This window comes from Ambystoma mexicanum, chromosome 6p (genome assembly GCF_040938575.1).
Source record: "Ambystoma mexicanum isolate Mex_15411 chromosome 6p, UKY_AmexF1_1, whole genome shotgun sequence".
Taxonomy (NCBI): Eukaryota; Metazoa; Chordata; class Amphibia; order Caudata; family Ambystomatidae; genus Ambystoma; species Ambystoma mexicanum.
The window spans coordinates 1,340,807,339-1,340,830,426 of NC_090935.1; the positions used below are offsets into that span (position 1 = coordinate 1,340,807,339).

The window sequence follows — 23,088 nt, forward strand, 5'->3', positions numbered from 1 at the left end:
CATCCCTCTCACAGGTGACTGAGACAGACAGGACCACCCTTAATTCCATTTATTGCACCATCCAAGCCTGGATGGCAGAAAACTGGCTGTGCCTCCACAGTGACAAAATCGAGCTTCTGCTGATTGGGTCACAAACCATCCTGGGTAGCCTCGACAAGAACTATTGCTCCTTCACCATTGATAATATATCCATTGCTGTGTCCCATACAGTTAAGACCCTGGGAGTCTATCTAGACTCTAATCTCACCATGAACAGGCAGGTCAACGCCATTGCCTTCTTGTCAGCATACTATGCAAAACTGCTCAATGCAGTAGGACCCTTCCTAACCGTACAGAATTGCCTTACCATTGCTAGGGCTACTATTGGCTCAAGACTGGATTACTGCAATGCTCTCCTCAGAGGGACATCTAGCAAAAACATTGCCAAACTCCAACTTGTCCAGAACAACGCCCTCAGGGCTGCCACAGGATTGACTAAAAAGGATCACATATCTGACCTGAGAAGACAGGTCCACTGGCTTCCCGTTAAACAGAGAATCATTTTCAAAATCCTCTCCCTCACCCACAAATGCCTCCATGAGCTGGCACCCCCCTACCTGGCCCAGCGCATAGCCATGCCAACCTCCTCCAGGCCATCCAGACTAGCCTATACCAACATGATCGCCAAGTCCAAAACACGCAGAGTGCGTGCAGGGGGCTCCAGCTTCCCAGCCATTGCGGTCACCCACTGGAACGCCCTACCTGCGCACATCAGGGAAATCGACTCTCACTTTGCGTTCCGCAAAGCCATCAAAACTAGGCTATTTGTCTGAACTGTTTAATCCTAGCTCTTACTCTGTACACTATTGAAACCAAACCATGAAATATTCCCAAATGTACCTTGTAACCTAGCATGTATGATGCAACCAAGTAACCACATGTCTTAATTGTAATCTTGCTTACGTACACTTTCATGTAAAAAGCGCCTCAATGTCTTTGTAAAAAATAAAAAAGATGGATTTGATATCATGATTGAAATATTTTCCGACATTTCTCAGGAAAAGAGCAGAGGAGCTTGGCAGGAAGGGAGTCCAGGGGGTTCTGAAATGTGGTTACTGGGGCAGTGGGTCATTGATTGTTGAAGAATAAAAAGAAAACTATTGAAGAGACTCTGCAGCAGGACACTCTGGAAAAGATGACAAAGCCAGACCTATTTTTGCTACACTCTAACTCAAACGCAGAGCAGCTTGGTGGAGAGACTGTGTCCAAGTTGGGAATTCAAACTATTATATTTAAAACCTGCTTTCAGCATTACATGATCAACATGGAGAAAGACCTGGATAAGACTTTGAACACCCTCCCACTGCCAGTGGTTATCAGTTGTGTGCTTACCAGTAAAGCACTCCAATGAGCACATGCAAAGCGGACCAAGTGCCTCCTCCCCCCTACACTGAGAACGTGATTTCTAGTTAGCATGTGGGGTTCCAACGTGTGGGAGAGAACAGTCACCAGCAGGCAGAAAACAGGGAAATACATAAAAGGGAAATGGGGGGTGGAGCTTTGGACTCACAATACCAGTGGCAATTTTGTCTGAAAAACAGGACCCCTTGGATCAATCCGTGGATGACTGTTGTAGCTTTACTGGTTTTGTGACCCATGCCACCTAAAGGCCATAGACCCAAAACATTATTGCAGTGAAAACTATTTTAAGGTTTTAGACTCCGCTACTTGAAGGAAACTCAATGAGTTTCATTACGCTTATCCAATAGTTGTACAATTGGTTGTCTTCCAAACGCGAACTATTTTCATGTACAGCTCTGCGCGCTATATGGGAGCATGGAGGTTTCTAAAAACTGGTTTGTCCAGCAGCATGGTGTTCAAGGGTGTGGCACCTTCTGTAAGGTAAATTAGCAGTTTATTAGAGTTTTGCTTAAGTCATATGACACATTGCATGTCCCGACTGCGAAAAGTGTCCAAAAATTGAAATAATGTTTGGAGTGGAAGAATCTTTATAAATATTAATGTCAGTTAAATTAATGTTATGCCTCCTTCAAATGTTTGCCCCTTATCACTTATGTTTGAAAATATTTTCTGATTTTTAGGAGGACAAAGGACTTGTGCATGGGAACGTGTGTTCAAAAAACATCTTGCTTACCAGAGAAGAGGACAGGAAGGCTGGCACCCCTCCCTTCATCAAGCTGAGTGATCCTGGGATCAGTATCACTGTTTTGCCTAAAGAAAGTAAGCCCCACAGCAGTATTTCTTTAGAACTTTATTTAATCTACATTTGTAATGTATTCCTGCTGATTTGATTAACGAGTACAGGGAAGTGTATTCATTTGGCCGATGCCAGGTAATTGTAAATGGAATGGTTATACTAATACCACACAACACTCTTTTTTTATTTCACCATTTGTATTGTGTTTACTGTGAATTGTACACTGACATGCAAGAGCTTTGTCTTGGCTGTATGGTCATGAAAAGAGATCATTTTAGGTTGTGCTCCAGAATAATGAATGACTTCAGGAATTAAACACTGCTCTAAATTAAGATAATATCTCCTTGTATCTGGAATGGATGCTGGTATGATTTTGTATATGGAATGATTATCATCTGTACTGTCACGGATGCAAACACACAATTGTTCCACCATGTCTTCAGATATGCAAATTAACGCTAGGAAGTTGAATATATTTTATTTTTTTAAAACTTTATTTTTTATTAACTTTTGTAACATCGGGAGAAACACATACATCTGGTAATCCGGTTCAATGCCTCAACAGTTAGTCTCCACTTCCCCCTAAGCCCCCACAAAACTTTAAGCATTTACTCTAGCTACATAATGTCTTCCTACTCAAATCCCCTATCCCTCTCCGAGAGACATAGCTGGCAGTCGGGCCCACATGGGCTCTCGATTGTTTCTCCTACCCCCCTGCACCCACCCCCCACATCTTTCTTGGTTCCATTTCACTAAAGGTGCGAGTAATTACTGGCAGTTGTTGAGTCAGTGTCTCGGTTGAAGCTGGAAGTCACTGTTAATTTTCGTCATCTCGGCTCCCTACCCTTATTACTGTTACGTGTCCATTGGGCTTCGTGGGGGACCCCTGCTTCAGCATCCTCTCCACACAGCAGCGCTCCCCACTCTTTACTAAAGGACCCCATCCTGTCGTTGACCACCGCTGTCAGCCTGTCCATCACCATCATGTTGTGCACCTTCTGTTCCCATGTGGCCGGTAGATTATCGCTTTACCATCCCTGCGCTACGGCTAGGCATCTTGCTCTAAGCATCGCTTCCCACATTCTGGGTAGTCTATACTCATGTCTACCTTTTTCCAGGAGCCCTAAAAGCTTCTGCAGTGAGTGTAACCCCAATTGAACCCCTGTAACTTCTTTCATCCAACTTAATACTTATCCCAGTACACCTGTATCTTTGGGCCACTCCACCAAATGTGGGCGAGATAACCCACCTGGTCACATCTTTTAGGGCACAACGGGGAGGTCTCTGCGAACATCCTGGAGTTTAAGCAGGTCCCTATACCAGCCCATCAGCATTTTATAATTGTGTTCCATCACCATGGAAGGTCACTTTTAAAGATCCTCCCCCACTCCTCTGCAATGATTTCATCATATGACTCCCCAGCACTTCTCGGATATAGTCCAGCCCCAGAAATACCCAGTCCTTAAACCGCTGCCTGCCCACTCTAGGCCCAGATCTGACCACTCTGCGAGTACCTGAGACTCCTACTAGTGAAGTTGAAAGGGGGCCCCCACACAGAGGACATTGACGAAGGCCATGGCGAGAATTCCTGATTGGCTGCATTGTCCCTCCACTTGAACCATACACTCAACGTGGGGTGGGTTCTCAATCTCCCTGGGATGGCCCTGTGACCGGACCAGAGATAGTCCCTTACTTTCATGGGGTGAGCTACCAGTTCCTCCAGATAGGTCCAAGAGGTTCTGACATAATCTCTCATGTGCTCAAGCATAGCACCTAGCTGAGCTGCCCTGTGGTACAATCGAATATTGGGGAATCCAAACCCTGCCTCCCTCATAAGCATCATCGTTGTCATTTTTACCCTGGGTGTTTTGTTTTGCCAAATGAATCTGCAAAATTCTCCCGCTAGTCCCACAAAGAAGCTCTCGGTGGATTGATTCGGGATGTCCACAAACGCATACAGCAGTTGGGGGAGCATGTTAATTTTTATTGAAATAATATTTCCGTACCATAATAAAGTCAAGGGAGCCCATCTCTTAAAGTGTGATTTTATGGTGACGAGTAACTGGTCATAGTTAGCCTTCACAATCTCCCTCATATCTCTTGTGACCTGGATCCCCAGATATTTTATGGCCTCATGTTCTACCCTCATGCCCCTTTACCTGCTCTGCGAGTCTAAGGGCGGACTACAGTTTTGAATGGGCATTATACATTACTTCTCCACATTGATATTCAGGCCAGAGAGATCACCATGGATCAAAATCTGCTCCATTAGGGCTGGAAAAGAGGTATGAATATCCGTAACATAGCCCAAAATATAATCTGCAAAAAGCAAGAGTTTAAACTCGATCTCACCCCCAGTACTCCGCTTATTCTCCCGAATCGAGATTGTGAGGGGTGCCATGGTCATGGCATAAATCAGTGGCGAGAGGGGAGAATCCTGTTGTGTACCCCTTGACAATGTAATTACCTCAGAAAGCCTCCCTGTTTGAGAATCCTTGCCTTGGGGCCATTGTAAAGTGCTGACACCCACCTCAGGAAAGTCACCCCAAACCCCATTTTCTCCAATACTCTCATCATAAATGGCCATTTCACCCGATCAAATGCTTTTTCCGAGTTCAGCGATATAAGATCGGAATCCTGCTCTGCTGACTGGGCACCATGTATTAAGTTTATAGTCTTCCGTATATTATCCGACCCCTGTCTCCCCAGACAAAGCCCACTTGGTCATGATGGACCAATGTTGGCAAAAGCCCCTCTAGCCTAGTTCCCAGGATCTTCGCTAAGATCTTGACATTATTCAGGAGAGAAATGGGTCTATATGAAGAGTAACTGTTGGGATCCTTCCCCCCTCCTTGTGGATGGCTAGTATCGCTGACATTAGCATCGTGGCAGGTAGGGCCCTTACCCTCCAGGTATGCATTGAAAACTCTCACTAAGTACGAGGCTAGGAGGGAGTGGAACAGTTAATAGAATTTCATCAAGAAACCATCCTCCCCTGGGGCTGTCCCCAACTTCATACTCTTAATGGTCAGCTGCACTTCCTCTACTGTGATGGGCCTGTCTAGATTTTCTGCCATCTCATGCGACACTCCGGGGAGGGGGAGGCTCTCCAGAAATGCGTTGAATGGCCCATCGCCCCCCTGCCATTCCGAGGAATAGAGGTTCACATAAGATGCAGCAAACTCCCTTCCAATACCCTCTCTTCCCTTAGCCTCCATGCCAGGATCTTATCCGCCTTTTCTCCTTTTTCGTGCTATTTCTGCTTCAAGAACAGTAGTTTCTTCTCTGTATCTTGAACTAAGATGGTGTTCAGCTGCACTTTATATCGTGAGAGCCTTTTTTCACCCCTGCCGGGGAGAGTGAGGCGGCCCGAGAACCCCCCCAGCTGTTGTTCAGCTATTTTCTGTCGAAGGACATGTTTCTGCTCTCCCCTCTCCTCGTTTGGGATCCTATCCTTATGAGGACTCCCTGTATAGTAGTCCTGAAGCCATCCCAGAGGGACTGGACCCCACCTCCCACGTGTCATTGTACTGAAGTAGTCCTTGAATGCCATAAGCAGCTCTTGAGTCACCTCTTTATCCCGTAACAAGATATCATTACATCTCCAGCTCACGCGAGGGGCAAACATCCGTCCCATCCCCACCACCACCCTCACCATGTCGTGGTCCGACCACGGGATCGGGGCAACCTGAGAGTGTGATACTTGTGCTTTCAAATTCGCGTCAACCAAAATTAGGACTATCCGCGAGTAGGAGTTGTGTACTGCCGAGAAATATGTGAAAGGACGCACTTCCTCAGCTGCAGGGGGTAACGAATCTACCAAGCACAGGACCTCAGTAACTGTTCTCAATAGATCTGAGTCCCCTTCACCTGGGCGAGACCCAGATTCCTTTCCCATCCTCTTGCGGTCTCTAGCTGGGTCTGATAGCATATTGAAATCCCCCCATCCTCCACCACCATTTTACCTTCCACAAATGGGATCAGTTTGTCTCTTAACACCTCCACAAAATCCCTTTTGCCTGAATTGGGGGCATAGACTGTTATCTGGGAGGCATTGAGTTTCCCCTTAACAAATATATAGCGCCCCTGTTGGTCAGAGAGCACCCCCTCCTCCAGAAAGCCCAATCGGGCTGATACCAGAACAACCACTTCCCTCCTTTAGCTTATGTCGGAGGCCATAAACATCTCACCAACCTCCCAGCGTGCAGGCGAGGTTCCCTTCCTTTATGTCAGTGTATCTCCTGTAAACACATCCAGTATAACTTCGCCCTTTTGAATTCCCGCCGGACCATTGCCTTCCTACCCGGCGTATTGAGACCTCGAACGTTGAGGGAGCCTATGACCATTTCCCCTAAGGATCCCATCGTCCCCTCCAAAGCTCTTCCCACCTCCACTTGCTTCCATGACCCTCCCCTCGAACTGTGCACCTCCACCCTCCCGAGACCATGCAACCCTTAGGAACCATTCTAAAGCCAGAACTTGGAACATTCAAAAACGTATAACCTGTAACATTCTCTTCCCCCTTTCCTCCTCCCCTCGACAGTCAATCCCGTTGTGATGCTTGACAGTCAGCAGGATCGAATCACCAGTGGTCCTCCTGCCCGTAGGACCTGCTTGGCAAAGCCTTTTTCTCCTGTTCCCCCCTTTCCATGTCACCACCAAAATCTAGTAAACCCCTCCCCCAACCTTCTTCTTCCAGTCGCCTCCTGGCATTGCCTCCCCGGGGGCAGGTGAAGTCGTTAACCTTTCCCCCCCCCCCACTGCTACCTCACCCCCAATTTCCACAATTAGCATCAATATCTGCAGTTCTCTGGGTTTCCTCTCGCCAGGGGAGGGGTGTGTGTTTAGTTTCTTATATTTGCGTGACTTGGGAATTTTCTATTTCTCAAGAGTTCACGGCTCGTTGATCCCTCCACTGTGTTTCCCGGACCGTTGGGCTGTGCATCCAGTACTTCCACAAGTTTGGCAGTCACCCTCTGAATGCCATCTTCAGTGACTAATTTATATGAATATCCTTCATGTTCTAACAAAATTGAGAAGGGGAAGCCCCAGAGGTACCTAACCACTTCTCACTCAGCCATTTGGTGAGGGGTCCACCTTGCCTCCTTCTCCCCAGAGTAAAAACGGATAGGTCCTGGTAGATGGTTATCCTGGCAGTTTCGTTGTCGATGGGGCCTGTTTTCCTTGGCTTTTCAAGTATTTTCCTTTTTTCTGAATAGTAATGAAACCTGGTCAATATTGTCCGTGGACCTCTGGCGCCGCCCAGTGTGCACAGTCTTTTGTGGGTTCATCAATGATGTCCGATCCGAAGAGGAACCCTAGGACCTCTAATATGGCACACTTGATGTCATTCTCAGACTCCCCTCTCCCTTTTGGGGAACCCAAAGAAGCGGAGGTTGTTTCTTCGCTCCCTGTTTTCAAAGTAGTCCATTTTCAACTTGACTTCGCTCTCTCTTCTTTCGAATTGTGTATCCAGTGTATCTAATAATGTTTGGTTACTTTCAAGACACTGTACCCTGTCCTCAAATGTGCCCATCCTTTGTTCCATTTTGTCGAGGCTTTGACCCAGCGCTGAGCGCAAGCCCCTTATTTCTTCTATGAGCGCTGCAATGTCTTTTTTTGTGGCTACTGGGTCGTCTGCCATTGTTACGGCCCAGCTTGGGCCCACCGGGCTAGTGGCCGCCTCCAGATCCTGGAATTGAAATTTCTGAAGTGCTGTTCTCCGGGTCATTTATGGCCGGCTGGTCAGATTTGCTCCGGGTCTCCTTCGTCTCACTGTGGAGGCCCCTCACGGGCTTGGGACCAGTATAGCTCACCCTGTTGCCCGGAGTCCCTGACCACCACTTTTTTCGCTGTGTAGACTCAAGGTCCACCCCCTTCTCTGGAACCGACTGTATTTTTGGCCTTTCCAGGCCTTCACCCCGCGCTGCTGCAAGTCGTTCCTCTCTGTCCAGCCACTGCACACCACCTCTGAGTTGGGGATTCACCTCTCGGAGGGCCAGGGTTTCACCTTCCCTACAGGGAGCACTGCTGTAACCCCTCCACTTGGTCACCTTTCAGTGTGCCCTTTCCATCTGCGGGGGCAGTATTGCCTTATTGTGTTATCCTGGGCCGGGTACCAGGGAGCGAGCATTAAGCCCCTCCTCCCCCCTCACTCACTAGGCATCTTTGGTTTTGCCCCAATGCCTCTTAGCCTCTCTACCTCTATAGTGAAGCTCCTTGCCGTTCCACCTCCTCTCCCCTGCTGCCCATCTGCTGACTCTAATCCGTAGCAGTCACAAATGTGATGTGGTGTAGAGAGGCAGGCACATGCCCCTCTTCCTCCTGAGGGGGCCCTCACCTTCCCACCTGCACCCTCCTATTCCATTTAGGGTGATGGCTTCCTCCATCCCAGTGGGGCACCGGACCCTGCCGCCCTCATTAGGGCTCCTTTCACCAGATTGCTCTCTGGGGTGACTCACCACTGTCTTTGCATGGTCAGCTCCTCGCCCTCTGTCTTTTCCTCATGTTGGCCCCAGGGCTCCTTGTGGTCGCTCCTTTTGCCTTCCACCTCCAAATGTTGGCCTTCTCTGGGCTTCCAAGCACTCCTTCATAGCTTGGCCCCGTACACTGTGACGAGGCGGGCACACGCCACTGTGTGGATTCAGCAAGCCCACACCTCGCGGCTGGCCTCCCGTGCCTACAGTCGTCCCCCTCTGCCCCTCCCCCTAGTGCCGAATGCTCCTTCTCTGCAGGGCTTTTATTTTATCCCACAGTGTCCCTGGATCCCTGTGCCAACACTCACCCGGAGGGACACCAAGCTCACTTCTTGGGACAGACTTGCAGTGGCAGGCTACTGCTTCGCCCTGCTGGTCATCCTCCTCGCTACGCTTCCGCTGGGGGTGAGAGGAGTCTCCACACCACCATGCAATCCCCGAGGCAGGGTAAGGGGCGCCAGGCCACCACACACTTTAGCCCAGAACCCTACCCGTGGGGGCAGACCTGGGCCCCTCACTGTGTGCGTTCCCCGCTCCTTGGCCTGCTGGCCTCCGCTCTGGCTCCTCACACAGCTAACTCTGCCGTTCCGCCTCTGATTCCTTTCAAATTTGTTGCGGAGGTGCCCCGGGGTGTCATCTGCAGGGGGCAATGCTTCTTATTGCTCGATGGGGTAAAAGGGTGGGCTCAGTACCCCTCTAAACGTCCGGGCTCGGGTGCTGACTGGGGCATTAGCAGCGCGCCATGCGCTCCCCTTTTTAAAGGAACAGGGATCTATTTTTGTTCCAAAAGACTCTGTGTGCTCTTTTCTCCATCTGCTGACACCAGAGATCCGTTATTGGTGAATTTCAGCACCCCAAAATGGCCAAGATTGTCAAGGTTTCCAGAAGGCCATCGGGCCTACTTCGCGCCCTTCGACCACGACAGAGGAGAAGGAAGGAAGATCCCTCTTCGGGCCCTGCACCAAGTGCGGGCTGCAGAATGTGTTTTTTCAAGACAAGCACCTGCAATGCCTCTACTGTCTGCATCCAGACCACAAGGAAGGAGAATGCGAGATATGCCTTGGTTTCTCCAAGAATGCAACGAAGGACAGGCACAGTAGACTGGCAGTGTGGCTGAATGCAAAGGCCTCTGCCCTGTGCTCCAAGCAGGGTCATGCCTCACCCGGACCGGCTGGTCCGAGGAGCGGTCTTCTAAGTTCTTTGAGGGCACCTAATCCGTGTGGGTCCAAGACCAGGCCCAGAACTGCAAATCCGGGTCCACTGGCGCAGCCGCGGGTTCCACGGTGGCCAGGGCGCGCTCTACATCGCCATCCGCTTCCATTGCCAGCCGGCAATCAAGCTCCTCCTCAAAAAGGGGATTGTCCAACCCGGCTAAGCTGCGGGAGAAACCTGAGAAGCCACGGACTTAGGAGAAGGCCGAACTGGCCAGAAAGGCCCAATCGTCGTCGGATAAATCTTTGTCGACGATAGAGCTGGTGGCGGCTGCTCTTACAAAGGTGAAGGGGGCAGACCACTGAAGGTACTCCCCGTGGCTCAGAATGTGTCCCTGCCCTGGAGGTGCGAAACGGCTGCAGTGACTTTGGCGGAGTCTGCTGGCACACCAAGGTGATGCCGTCTATGAGCCTGGTTCCGACCCCTCAGGGTGTAAAAAAGTGGGGATGGGTGTGAGGGGCCCCGGATAAGACCCAGGCAGTGTCCCAGACCATGGAAGTTTCGTCCTTGCACACGGTCCATGAGGAGGACGTGGAGGAGGACGACGACAACGACTCGGGCTTAGTGATCCGATCATGCCAGCTCAGCTGAGAGATGTCTCTCTGGACATTGTCAACCCTCCACACCTTGGATTTCACAGATTCAGAAGAGGATGCCACAAGGCCCGGTCCCAATGGTCCCCCAGGCCCTTGATCAGCCACCAGCGAAGAGGAGGAGGTGTCATCCGACACCCCCATTTCAGTCTTCACATCCGTGTTGGGCCCTCTCTTCCCCAGCGGAAACGAGGACAGATACGCCCACTGCGATGACGGATGATGACGATAGCGTTGCGGCGGGTTTCTGCAGTCTAGGGCGTCCCCACCGGATGAGGTGGGGTCGTTCCATTCCATGATCACCAGAGCCTCTGAGCTATTTTGGCTTGTGCCCGAAGAAACCAAGAGGAGGTTTTCTTGTACCAGAGGCGTGAGGCCAAGAGGAAGACAATCATGGCAGTGCCCCTTCTGGACGACATGTGGGAGAAAAGCCTGGCCCTCTGCAAGAACCCTGGCATTGGTCTGGCCAAACAGCATAGCCTAGAGAAGACGTACCGGGTGCCAGAATCCGCACCCAAGGGCCTGAGGTCTCAACCATCACTGCATTCAGTGGTTTCGGCGGCCTCAAAGAAACCCGTGCTCGTCGCGTTCAGTTCCCCTGGACAGCGAGGAGAAGAAAATGGATGGCATGGTAAGGAAGGTGATTTACACCGCGGCAACAAGATTATGGAGGCAATCGCTCTCTTCCAAGAGGAGGAGGTGGCATCAGATCACACCATCACTGTGGCACTGGACATTGCAGACACAGGGTTCCGACAGATGGGGAGCGGTGTCTGCCTTCGTCGCCAGGGCTGGATGAAGCCCACAAACTTCCGCCAGGAGGTCCAGACGAAGGTGCTGGACATGGCTTTCGACAGAGATAACCTTTTTGGGAAGGTCGTTGACAAGTCTCTACAAGCCATCAAAGCAGATACAGAGACGTCCCCTTCAATAGGCACACTCCAGCAGCACTCCAGAGGAAAGTCGAGCAGGTTGTGCAAAGTTTTCTGCTCATCGTACCCTCAGCCTTCCAGATCTGACTCTGGAAGCCTACAGAGGCTGTTCCCAGGCCTGCGGTGGAGGAGAATAGCGCTTCCATCGCCCACAAGGCAGGACGCCTGCACCGAAGCAAGCCTGAACTGGCCAGGACGTCGGGCTGCCACCCGTGCACCCCAGTGGGAGGCCGGCTGACGAGGTTCGTCAGCGAGCAGGGAAAGATCACCACCCACAGATGGGTGCTGGACGCTCTCACCCAAGTACATACCCTAGAGTTTCAGCGCCAGTTCCACAGATTTCTCCAGTGGCCCGTCAAGCGCAGCACATCCTTCAGCTCTTGGAGGGGGTACGGGACGTGCTGCAAAAAGAGGCAATAGTTCTAGTCCCCAACGACTCTGGGGCTCCAGAGTCTATTCCAGATACGTTTTGGTCAGAAAAAAAGACATGGGGACTGGAGGTCCATTCTGGACCAATGTCTAAACAAGTACCTCAAGTCTCAGAAATTCAGGATGGTCAAGTTGCAGCACGTGCTCGGCCAACTGGAAAAGGGGATTTCTTGATGTCGCTGGACCTGGAGGACACCTACTTCCACGTCCACATTCACAGGAAAAACCAAATGTTTCAATGCTTCGCAGTGCAGGGACAGCACTATCAGGTCAATGCCCAAACGCTTCGGTTTGAAGTCAGCCCCAAGAGTGTTCACGAAATGCCTGGCACAGGTGGCGGCCCATCTTCATCTACAGGGGATACATGTATACCCGTACCTCGACGACTGGCTGATCCAGGCCCACTAGCGAGAGTTAGCCGTCAGACACACGGAGGCGACCGTCCCGCTGTTGATGGATCTGGGATTCACCATCAGCTATCCAACGTCCTGCTTGACACCATTGCACAACTCGCTGTTCCCAGGAGCCAGACTCAATGCGGTGCCCTGCCTGGCGTTACCCTCGGAGGACAGGATTGCGGTCATTCAGGGGAAGATGAAGCGGCTGTTGTCGATGAAGACTGCCATGGTGCAAACCATCAAGTCATTGCTCGGCATGATGTCATCCTACATCTACCTCATCTGGCTCTGCAGGTTGCAGGTGAGACCTCTTCAGGAGTTTCTGGACACTCGCTGGATACAGGTTTCCGGAAGCTTAGTGGACAAGATCCTGCTTGACGAGTTTCATCGGGCGATAAGGTGTTGGTGCCTCCGCTCCAACATTGCCCGGGGCACAGGGTTTCCAACCCCTCCATACCAGGCGATGGTCAACAGAGACGCTTCTCTGGAGGGCTGGAGAGCCCACACCAGACTTCTACGCGCCAGAGGCCTGTGGCTACCAGAGGAGAAAAACCTCCATGTCAACATTCTGGAGTTACGAGCAGTGTCCTGGGCCTTCAAGTCGTTCCTTCCGTCTCTGAAAGGCAAGGTGTTGAGGATCTTCGCAGACAACACCAACACAGTGTTCTACATCAGGAAACGGGGGGGCACCCAATCTCCAGGGCTCTCCATGGAAGCACAGGACTTGTGGCGCTGGGCCATCGGTCAAGCGATGTTTATCGTTCCTGTTCGCCTAGCAGGAGTCAAGAACACCATTGTGAACTCCCTCAGCAGGGAGTTGCGCTCCTGCCACAAGTGAAAACTTCGGCAGGACCATGTGGACCGCATCTTCGTCATGTGGGGCAGGCCCCAGATCAAACTGTTTGTGACGGCAGCAAACTCCAAATTCCAGAGGTTTGCCAGCAGATTCCACCAACCAAGGAGCCTGGAGGACGCGTTCTCCTTCCTGTGGGGAGGCATCTTTCTGTACGTGTTTCCCCCTGTGCCTCTCCTGCTACGAGTCATCCACACACTCAAACAGTGCCGATGCAGGATGATACTCTTCGCCCCAGCATGGTAGATTTGTTATCCGACCATCTGTCGGCGTCATCCCCGGTCAAGCTGCAGGTAGTTCCGGATCTGCTCACCAGAGAAGGAGGCGCTATCCTGTATCGCGACCCAGGGTCGCTGAACCTGAAGCCTTGGCTCTTGCATCCCTTGAGTTTGGTGGATACGAGTTGCCCGCAGACAGATCCTCGGCAGGGTGTCATCGACTTTCAAGTGCTACGGTCATAAGTGGAAGTGCTTTGCTACATGGTCCTGGTTGCAGAAGATTACCCTGTTGAGGGGCACGGCCCTGCATGTTCTCACATACCTGCTGTTCCTGGCCAAGATTGGTCTGGCACATGCTTCGATCAAGGGTCATCTGGCAGCCATCTCCCGCTACACCAGGTCTCCAGGAAGATCGTCACTTTTGCCTCATCCACTGGTCAAGGAGTTCCTCAAAGGACTTTTTCGATCTTTACCACAGTTGAAGGCGCCTGCCCCGGTGTTGGAACTCCAAGTGGTGCTGACTATGTATCAGGCCCCTCTCAAGTTCCTCTTGTGAAAAACGGCTTTCCTTATGGCCATCACTTCTGCCAGTAGGGTAGGTGAGATCCAGGCCAGCCCTTCTTTTATGCCGAAGGTTCAGTCAGAATTCCACCTCAACGAGCCTTTGGTGTTGCCTGTCTCCCCCCCAAACCTCACCCCCTCCCCCCGACGCCTTCGTCACCAGCTGAACAGGCCTTGCACTCGCTGGACATTGCTTGTGCCCTAAAGTTGTACGTGATGCGCACAAAGGGCTTTCGGAACACTTCTCAGCTGTTCATTAACTTTGGTCCTGTGAACCATGGGAAGGCCTTGTCCAAGGCTTCCATCTCAAGTTGCCACTCCGGCTGCATCATGCACTGTCATCGGTAGGCGAACCAACCGCTTCCCGGCCGTTCAAGATCCCACTCCACCAGAGCGATTGCTGTGATGACAGCGTTCTTGTCTGGTGTGTCCCTGCTGGACATCTGCAGGGCGGCAACGTGAAGGTCCATGCACACCTTAACGAGTTCTACTGCGTTGACAGGGATTCCAGGAAGGAGTCCGGAGTCAGCCAGGCAGTGCTACGCAACCTGTTCGCTTGAGGTGAGTCTGTTCCAGAGGTAAGAGTTGATTGCTTCTGTTGAGCCTTGCCACCTCCCGTGGTTGTGTAATGTTGTACTGCTATGTATTCATTATTCATGAGCATGTGCATTCATGCCAGACCACATGCTGGGGAAGGAAGGACTTACTTAACAGTAACTGTTGTTCTCCAGCATGGTCTGGCATGGATTCACATGCAAACCCTCCCTCCGACCTCTCTGCGGCTCTTCTTGGTCATACTGCCACTTTACGGGCTTACCAAATCTTAAGATGGCTGCCAGAGGAGGGGGTTAGGAAGACGACTGTCATTGGATGGGGGCAGTATGTCATTGGATGGGGGCAGTATGATTGGTTTAGAGAAATAGTTTATAAGTGAAAGTGATTTCTTTTACCGAGGATTCCCATCCTGATGACAGAATATTCATGAGCATGTGAATCCATGCCAGGCCCATGCTGTAGAACAATAGTTACAAGTTAGGAACTTGTTCCTGCTTCCAGCTCTTGACATGTAAGCAGTTTCCCTTCCCCAAGGTTCAAGAGATAGTTCACTGTGCAAAAAGGGGATCCCTTCCCCAAGCTTTCAAGTCTTTCAACAATTCCAAAAACACAATTCCTTGGGATACTTCCCAGATCTTCTGGTTTGGTTATCTTTCACCAATTTCATAAAGTTCAGATTCTTAATATTATTTCACACAAGATTTCCTTTATAATATTAGGTCACACAAGATTTCCTTTATATTCAATCACAAGCTTCTTTGCAATTATTTACGGTCCACCCATTACAGGTGACGCAACCGACACACCTAATTTGCTTCTGCTTCATATGCACATTGCCACTGTTTCAGCTCTACATTGGCACCAGACTTATTTTCAGTTCACTTCCTCATGATGCTTTACCATTGCTTGTTTTACCACTATTCACTTGTTGCACTTTCATATATTCTTGTGGCTCTTGCCAATGTTTGTTCTCTCAAGTTACACAGTTCCTTTATGGCTCTTGCCAATGCTGGTTCTCTCAAGCTGCACAATTCCTTTGTAACCTTATGGCTCATGCTAATGTGTGTTCTATCAAGCTGCACAATTCATTTATATCGTGTGATTCCACAAAACTGCTTTCATTCATAACATCATTAAACCGTGCTTGCTTTCATTCAGGTCGGTATTCAAAATACTTGTTTTCATTCAGATCAGTATTAAAAGTGCTTTCTTTCATTTAGATTTGCTTTCATTAACTGTCTTATAAATCTTACATGCTCGCCTGCCTTCACGGTGTCCCCCTTCCTAGGCTGACTCACCAGTTATGGCGTTCCAGCAAGGTTTGCGGAAGCCACAAGCTGTCTTTCTGTCTCTCTAGTGCAGCACCTTACTCCGTCTCCCCTGCGGCTCTAAGTGGCTTCGCTCCCATCACCAATGCATCTCTCGCAGCTCGGGCCTCAATTTGCAGCTTCACCTGGTCATCCTGGTTCCTTTTACATATTCCGCCACAGGCCTCCAGCTTCCTTTAGCCTTGCTTCCTGCTGCATACACTCTGCATCTTACAGGGGAACTTGAGCACTCAGTCTGCCACGCCGCCTTCCAGAGCAGGTCTGCCCTCATCCAGCAGTCTGTAGACCTGCTTTCACCGCTGGCTCAGTTTCCTTCATTCTTGCTGCTTTTAAACCTCCGCCAGGTTGACTGGTCCAAAAAGGACTAGACCGCTCATTGCTGGTTTGGGAGTTCTGCAGTGCTCTTGTTTGCCTCTCCTCATCCCAGTACCTAAATGGTGTGTGTGTGTCAGTAAAAGGAGGATGGATGGCTCTGGTTTGTCTCTTCCTGGTCCCAGTACCTGACTCGTGTCTATTGGGGGGCCATCTATTGGAAAAATAGGGAAGGGACTGGGAATAGCCTAGAAAGGCCTAGGGAATGTCAGACTCCTTGGAAAAGGGAAATGGGGGATACTGCATCTCACCGAAGGGTACCTCGCCTCCACTCCCCAAGGCTCCTCCACCCAGGTAGTTCTCCCTCTCATATCCACCCCCAGGTTCAGGATCTGATAGTGACAGCCTTTCCCTGGCCACCTGGGAGGAGGATATGGGCTAAGCGGCTAACTGGTTGGCAATCCTCTCCCGCTATGACCGGGAGCTCTGGTTCAAGCTGCAGCCAATCCTTGATTATTTTTTCTGACGAAAAGCAGGATGAGGCACTTCCACACATGCCTAGAAACACTTGTGTACAGGCGCGTTATAAATGACTTATCATATCATGAGGGAGAAGCAGCATCGGATCATGCAATTGCCCTATTGCTGTTGACATTGAGGGCAGCTGGGTAGCGGTGCAGGTTATGCCGTCAAGGTTGGCTTAAGTCCACAAGCATCTAGCCAGAAGTCCAGTTCCACGTGTCGATATGCCTTTTGACAGCATCAATCTGTTTGGGAAGAATGTGTATGAAACCCTGCAGGCCATCAAGGCTGACACAGCATTGCCAGTCCTTTTACTCAGGTTAACCAAGGTTTTTAAGGACTTAGAAGGATTATGCTCCTACCATCTGCAGATGTCCCACACTGACACCACCCAAGGGGGTTACAAGGGAAGATCAGTTTTATTATCGAGGAAACTAGCGATGACGAAGCGTTTCCTACTGAAGCCAAGAGCCAAAGCAGGCCTGACTAGGACCTGGTCGCGACCTCCTCTCACTTCGACACCCCAGTAGGGGGGCTGCTTTGCAACTTTGTTGCACAATGGAAATCCTTCACCACCAACAAATGGGTGTTATCCATCATTCAACAGGGCCATACTCTGGAGTTCACTGGCTCCTCTATTCCTCCTGTCTGAAAGCAGAAAAACACTTATGCAGTCCTTCCTAAATAAAGAGGCAATTGAAGTTCTACCAGCACACCTGCCCACACAGGAGTACACTCAATACATTATGGTGGTGGAAAAAGTCAGGAGGTTGGAGACCCCTAATAGACCTCAGAAGACTCAACAAATTGTTCATGTTTCAGACTTTTCGCATGGTGACGCTTCAGCACATCTTGGACCAGCTGAAAGAAGTGCATTTCCTCTCCTCTACTTCCATCCCCATTCATCGGCGGTACAGACATTTTCACTGATTCAAGGTCGCAGGAAAACACTTCCAACTCAAGGCCCCTGCCCTTCTGGCTACAATCAGCAGCAAGGGTGTTCACCAAATGCCTGGCTCCACTAGTAGTTCACCTCTGTCGTTCGAGCATTACCTGTATCTGGAATACTGCGTGCCCCATTGCTTCCACTGGCATCGCAACACTCCAAGGATACAATCCTACACCTAAAATCACTGGGGTTCTCAGTGAACGTTGAAAGGTCTTTCTTAAATCCTGCTCAGAACTTGCTGTTCTTGTGCTCACGCTTCAACACTCTTGCATGTGTCCTTTTCCTTCAGAGGAGGGTGAATACCATCCTGAACAAGGTCCACTGCTGTGGCACCTAGCGATTGCTTCACTCTGCTCTCTCAAGTCCTTCCTGGGAATGATGTCCTCATACATCCCATTCATCCCACACTGCATACTCCAAATGAGACCACTTCAGGTTCCTGGATGCCCGTTTGCAGCAAATATCGGGGTCTTCGGAGGACAAACTTCACCTCACGCATTCCTTTCGATACGCCCTACAATGGTGGAGTCACCGTCTCAACTTCACTCAGGGAGCCCCCTTTTGCCTTCCGGCACATCAAGTCACAGTTACTACAGATGCCTCCATGGAGGGGCGGGGGCTCACACTGGATAATACCATGCCAGAGGCCTGTAATTTCCAGAATAAAAAGCCCTGCTTATCATGGTTCTGGAGATGAGGGTGGTGTTATGGGCCCTGATGTCCTTATAGCCTCAATTGCAGAACCTGGTGGTTTGCATCTTCACGGGCAACACCACCACCATGTTCTTTATTCGCAAGCAAGGTAGGACCTGCAATGGATCAGAAGGACATGGATGCTATATAGACATTTTCACTGTAAACTTAAAATAAGGCCCATCTCTTCCTAGAACTATGGGGTGGTCCCTGGCTATTTTCTAACTAAAGTGCTTGTCAATCTGTGTGAATGTCTAAAAACAAGGATAATGACTCCCTTCTCCTGGCTGCGGTGCTTGGTCACAGGGATTCTCTTGATTATTATGGTCCACTCATTAAGTTATATACAGATAGTCTTGTTATGCGCTGGATCAGGTTCTGTCATTCTTCTAGGGGACTGACATTTTCCATCTTTAGGGATAGTTTTAGTTTTGTTCAGGTTCCTTCTTTCGCTCCTGCAGGGTTTCAGACCCTCTATTATGACTTTCCTCTAGGATGTCTTGGCTGCTTAGCTTCCAATTACAATTCACCCCCTCCCTGATTGCTCATGGGTGTGATTTGGGGGTTTTCAGGGGTCACAGCTGCGACCCCTGAGGTCTCACTTGCTACCCCTAAAAAAGAAAAATATATTCCTTTCTTTTTTCTTTTAATGGAAGCTCATGGGCTGTGGCCAGCGCCTTGTTTCTGGAGTGGTTGGCTTTCTTGGTCAGGCCTCTTAAAAAAGAAAAAACAGTGGTTTCCACAAGTGTGACCCTAAATAAGAAAGAATATGAGGAACAAATAATGTGTCTTTCTGGAATAATATACAGTAATTGCTACACTCATTAAAGGTTTATTTCAGGCACACTACAGGGGGTGAGTCACTGATTTATTCTGTTCTTAAACACTTCAAATTCGCAATGCTTACAAAAATTTCCAAAAAGCATTTAGAGTATAATAAGCATCGATTTCGGACTCTGTTTTGCTGTATAAGCGTCTTATTAATATCCAATAAAATAAATAAATATAATGTATTTTGCTTTTCTTTTTCGCAAGTTGGCAGTTATAGCATGTTTTTGTCTTCCGTTGTCTCTGTTACGATCATCACAAGACATTCAATCTTGGTGTCCTCGGTCACTTGGCAAAATCCTTGCGCTTAAAAGCTTATGTTTTGTGCAGAAATATTTGACCATAGCACATAAAGTGGAACTTGATTTCATTGTGCCACAATTAATGCTTTGTTGTTCAGGATGTTTGCATGTAAGGGGTAACGAGTGCCCAGAATACGGAATGCCGCGTGAGTGCGTTGCTTTCCCTGCCCTACTCTAAATTCTTTAATACCCAGTTCTGAAACCTCACAATGGTATGGATTTTGCGAACCTCTGAAGCCTGAAATGTAGGTCCACGAAAGTGTGAAATGTGGCCAACTTTGCATCAGACCTGCAGATGAACTGGCCTGCTGTTAAATCCCATTTACCAATTTAGGGGTATCCACTACAGAGTGTAATTTGCTTTCTGATTCTGAGAACCTTCAGACATGTAATTGCTCATTTTACAATAGCCGATAAAATAGCTATTGCCGGTAAGATAGCTCAGTGGGTTGAGTGCTTGCTGCCACTATTTGTGTGTGTGATCTGCAGGTTCGAATCCCGGCTAGGCCAACTCAGCCTTTCATCCTTCTGAGGTTGATAAATGAGTACCAACACAGGTTGGGTGATATTGTATGTATATTTGTTCTATAGAAAGTGCTTAAGCATAAGTGCTTTATAATACACATCATTATTGTGACTATAATATAGGACATTTCTCATTCACTGTAATGTGCTTGGGTGTTACAAACACACTGTACCATAAAGTGATTCAGAAGGGGCCACGTCACCCATTTTATTAAGACATTCTTTAAGGGTTGTTAAATGTTTACTCCCATTGCAAATAAGTCGAAACTGTTGGCTTTGCCAATACTTGTTCTAAACACAACTTCAGTGGAGGACACACGTAGTGCTTATTACTCCTACGTCCCGTCCCCTTTCCTCCACGCTTATGGGACATTCCTCCGTCCTGTGGGACGGGACCAGAGCACTTTGTAAAAGCATCAAAAATGTTGCACTTTTTTTTAGTCATTCCTTTCTTTCGACGCGGGGTACAGCACGCGGCCGTAATCCCGCCCATCTCGGCTCCGCCCTGCGCATCGCCCATCAGTCCTTTTCTCAGCTCGTTCGGGACTGGATGCACTTGCATCTGCGGAAGAATTTCTTCCTTTTTTTCCTCCTCTCTGGCTCTCGCTAGTGATCGCGTACTAGTCTGTCTGTCGTTTAAGCTAGACTTTCCGAATTGTTCCTTGTGTCAGCGGAACTTCGCAAGGGCGGATCCCCATCCTCTTTGTTTAGAGTGTTTGGGTACCGATCACCGTTGGGACTCCTGTTTCTATTGTGATTCCCTTTCGGTCCGGGCACTTCAACGTCGGTTAGAGCGGTGGGAGGAGGTGTTCCAGCACACTCCTCCTACGCATTTTCAATCCTTCATCGACAAAAAGAAGAAACTTCCGGTAAGTACCTTACTTTTTAGAGCACCCCGGCCGGGTGATGCCTTTCTGGGGTCTTCCCGGTCCGGGAGGAGCATCGACTGCTCTGTCACCGGGGCTTGCCCCGAGGCGCTTTCTGGGCCTAAAAAGTGAATTTGAGTTTATTGACGAGCGAACAGCAATCAATTGGCCACCAACAGATCGACTGTGTTTCCCTTTTAGTCGCAAGCCGCTCAACTGTCAGAAAAACATCAAAATTTAGCTTCTGGGTCACCCACATTTCATGGAATAGAATTAAGTCATGGATATCAAATAGAAATTCTCTCACCCCCTTTATGGTAAAAGAGGTAATGATCCACTAAAGTACATTTTCAGAGGCCCTTAGCTTCTCGACAGCTTGGTCAATTATGTTGGGTAACATGAACCACATGTTTTTAATCTCCATACAAAATGTCCTTCCTCTGATGACAGCTGCAAAGATGCTATTAACGCTGCCTGGGGAGAGACTAGAACTTTTCTGGATTGTTTGAGATCCCGACCATCTTTATTACCTTTTTCCCTTATTTTTAATTAGAACCGATGAAATTTCAAGTCCCCTGCTTTCAGGGTCTGCACTGGCCGCCAATAGGTTTCCGCAGCCTTACGTGATTTTAGGCCAAGTTCAGCAATGAAGGTACAGTCTGAATGTGGAAATCAACATATTCAATGTCTGTCGATGAGAACAAATATAACATTGGAATCTTCTTCAGAACCGATAAGATTCTACTGTGATTGAGTGCCCTTTTATCACCACCCTTATCCTCCATATTTAGCCATAGTTTCGGTTTAGCGAACAAGAGATGTGATGATGGTGAAGTTAACTTGTTTGTGGAGGCACAAGCCTCCCCTGATTTCCTCAGGCAATCTCCTTCGCAGATGCTGACCTCTTGTGTTTCCATGGCAATTGGTCGTGTAATGTTTGTAATCGCCTTTACAGTTGGTTCTGAAAGGATCACACAATCTGTCGGTGTGTCCCTATGTTTCATATTGAATTCTTTGGGGTCTCTTATTGCATCTGAGTGGATCTAAAGCCTTATATTTTTACTCAGATAAAAGATTGGCTCCAATCTTTTAAGGTCCGTCATTCCAGCTGTTTGAGTTCCCATGTTATAGTATTCGCTTTTCCTGTTGGATTATCATTGTCCTCTAGAGACCTTGAATCCTGTTCTGCAATTGTTTTGGGCCTGGTTGTCGGGTTTTCCTGTTTTCTTGTCCCTTCCCCCCCAAACCACCGGTTGAATATGGGTTTTCATTTCATAGATATGTTGGAGGTTAGATCAGAGGCGAGTGTTTCACAGCACGAAAATACTATGGTGTGTGTAGCTTTATTTGAGGCTGGACTGATTTTTGATAGTTTATCTTCCAAACCTGTTGATCATCCACAGAAGATGTTTGCTGCTTACCATTCTTAGTGGGGAGCACCTTTCTGTGTGGGCTTTGATTTCGATTTGTAATTGGAGTCGATAAGCCTGGCAAGAATTTTGTTTTCGCAGAATTCTTTATTTTTTGGGCCTTTCGATTCTTGGCTTTGGCGACCTGATTGGAGTTTATTGGCACATCATTGCAAATGGCCACCTCCTTGTTTCTTTTTGTGTTTCTTCTTTGAGTCCTCTGACCCCTTCACCCAGATTCTTGGGGGTGCTTCTGAGTCAGGGGGATTGACCTCAATCACCTCCATTGTGTCAACAGTTGTCCTATCGTATATCAATGAATTGTCGGCTGCTTGCGCTAGTTGTCTAAACTTCTCTAGGAGGGATTCTGAAAGGGGAGCATCCTCCAGGTCAAATGCATAATGGGGTAGTCTCCCATTGCCCTCACTTGCAGTCATTACTGGGGTTGTCTCACGCCCATCTGTTCCTCCCCTGACCAACATTACGTCCTTGTTTGTGTCCGTGACTGCAACAATGTCTTTTTGGAGCTCGCCAGTTTTATTTTCATGTCTCACTACTTACACCATTAGATCCTTTATTGTATCTAATATTGACATATTTTGTACAGACTTCAAGCCCACCAGTTGAACTTGGTGTTGCTTGCCACTTTGGATAATTGCAACAGGATGCCTGATTGCACTTGGACGTTTTCAACATTTCAAAGACATTGACGAGTAAACTTTGGACAAAATTCAGGGCGGATAAGGTTGCAGCAGTTTTGGCCTTTTGGGTTTGATTGGGCTCACTTTCGGTGCACTCAGCCGTTGGCGTTAACTCAAAGTGAGTCTGGGGGCACTTGGAGGATTTAGATTGGGGCTAGGTGAAATCCTGTTCAACTGCACTGGGTTCCTCTGCGAATCCGGAGTCAGGCTACACGATAATGGGCCCCTT

The 23,088-nt window shown here is 48.9% G+C and overlaps 1 protein-coding gene across 4 annotated transcripts in view; it reads left to right on the forward strand.

The window, feature by feature from the left end:
* The window catches only part of JAK2 (Janus kinase 2), a 1,999,562-nt gene that overhangs the window by 1,451,727 nt on the left and 524,747 nt on the right, over positions 1-23,088 (forward strand). For all 4 annotated transcript variants that reach the window (XM_069626008.1, XM_069626007.1, XM_069626009.1 and 1 more), the window contains one exon: positions 2,082-2,220. In XM_069626008.1, the coding sequence (XP_069482109.1) occupies positions 2,082-2,220 (139 nt within the window). The remainder of the gene's footprint in view (positions 1-2,081; positions 2,221-23,088) is intronic.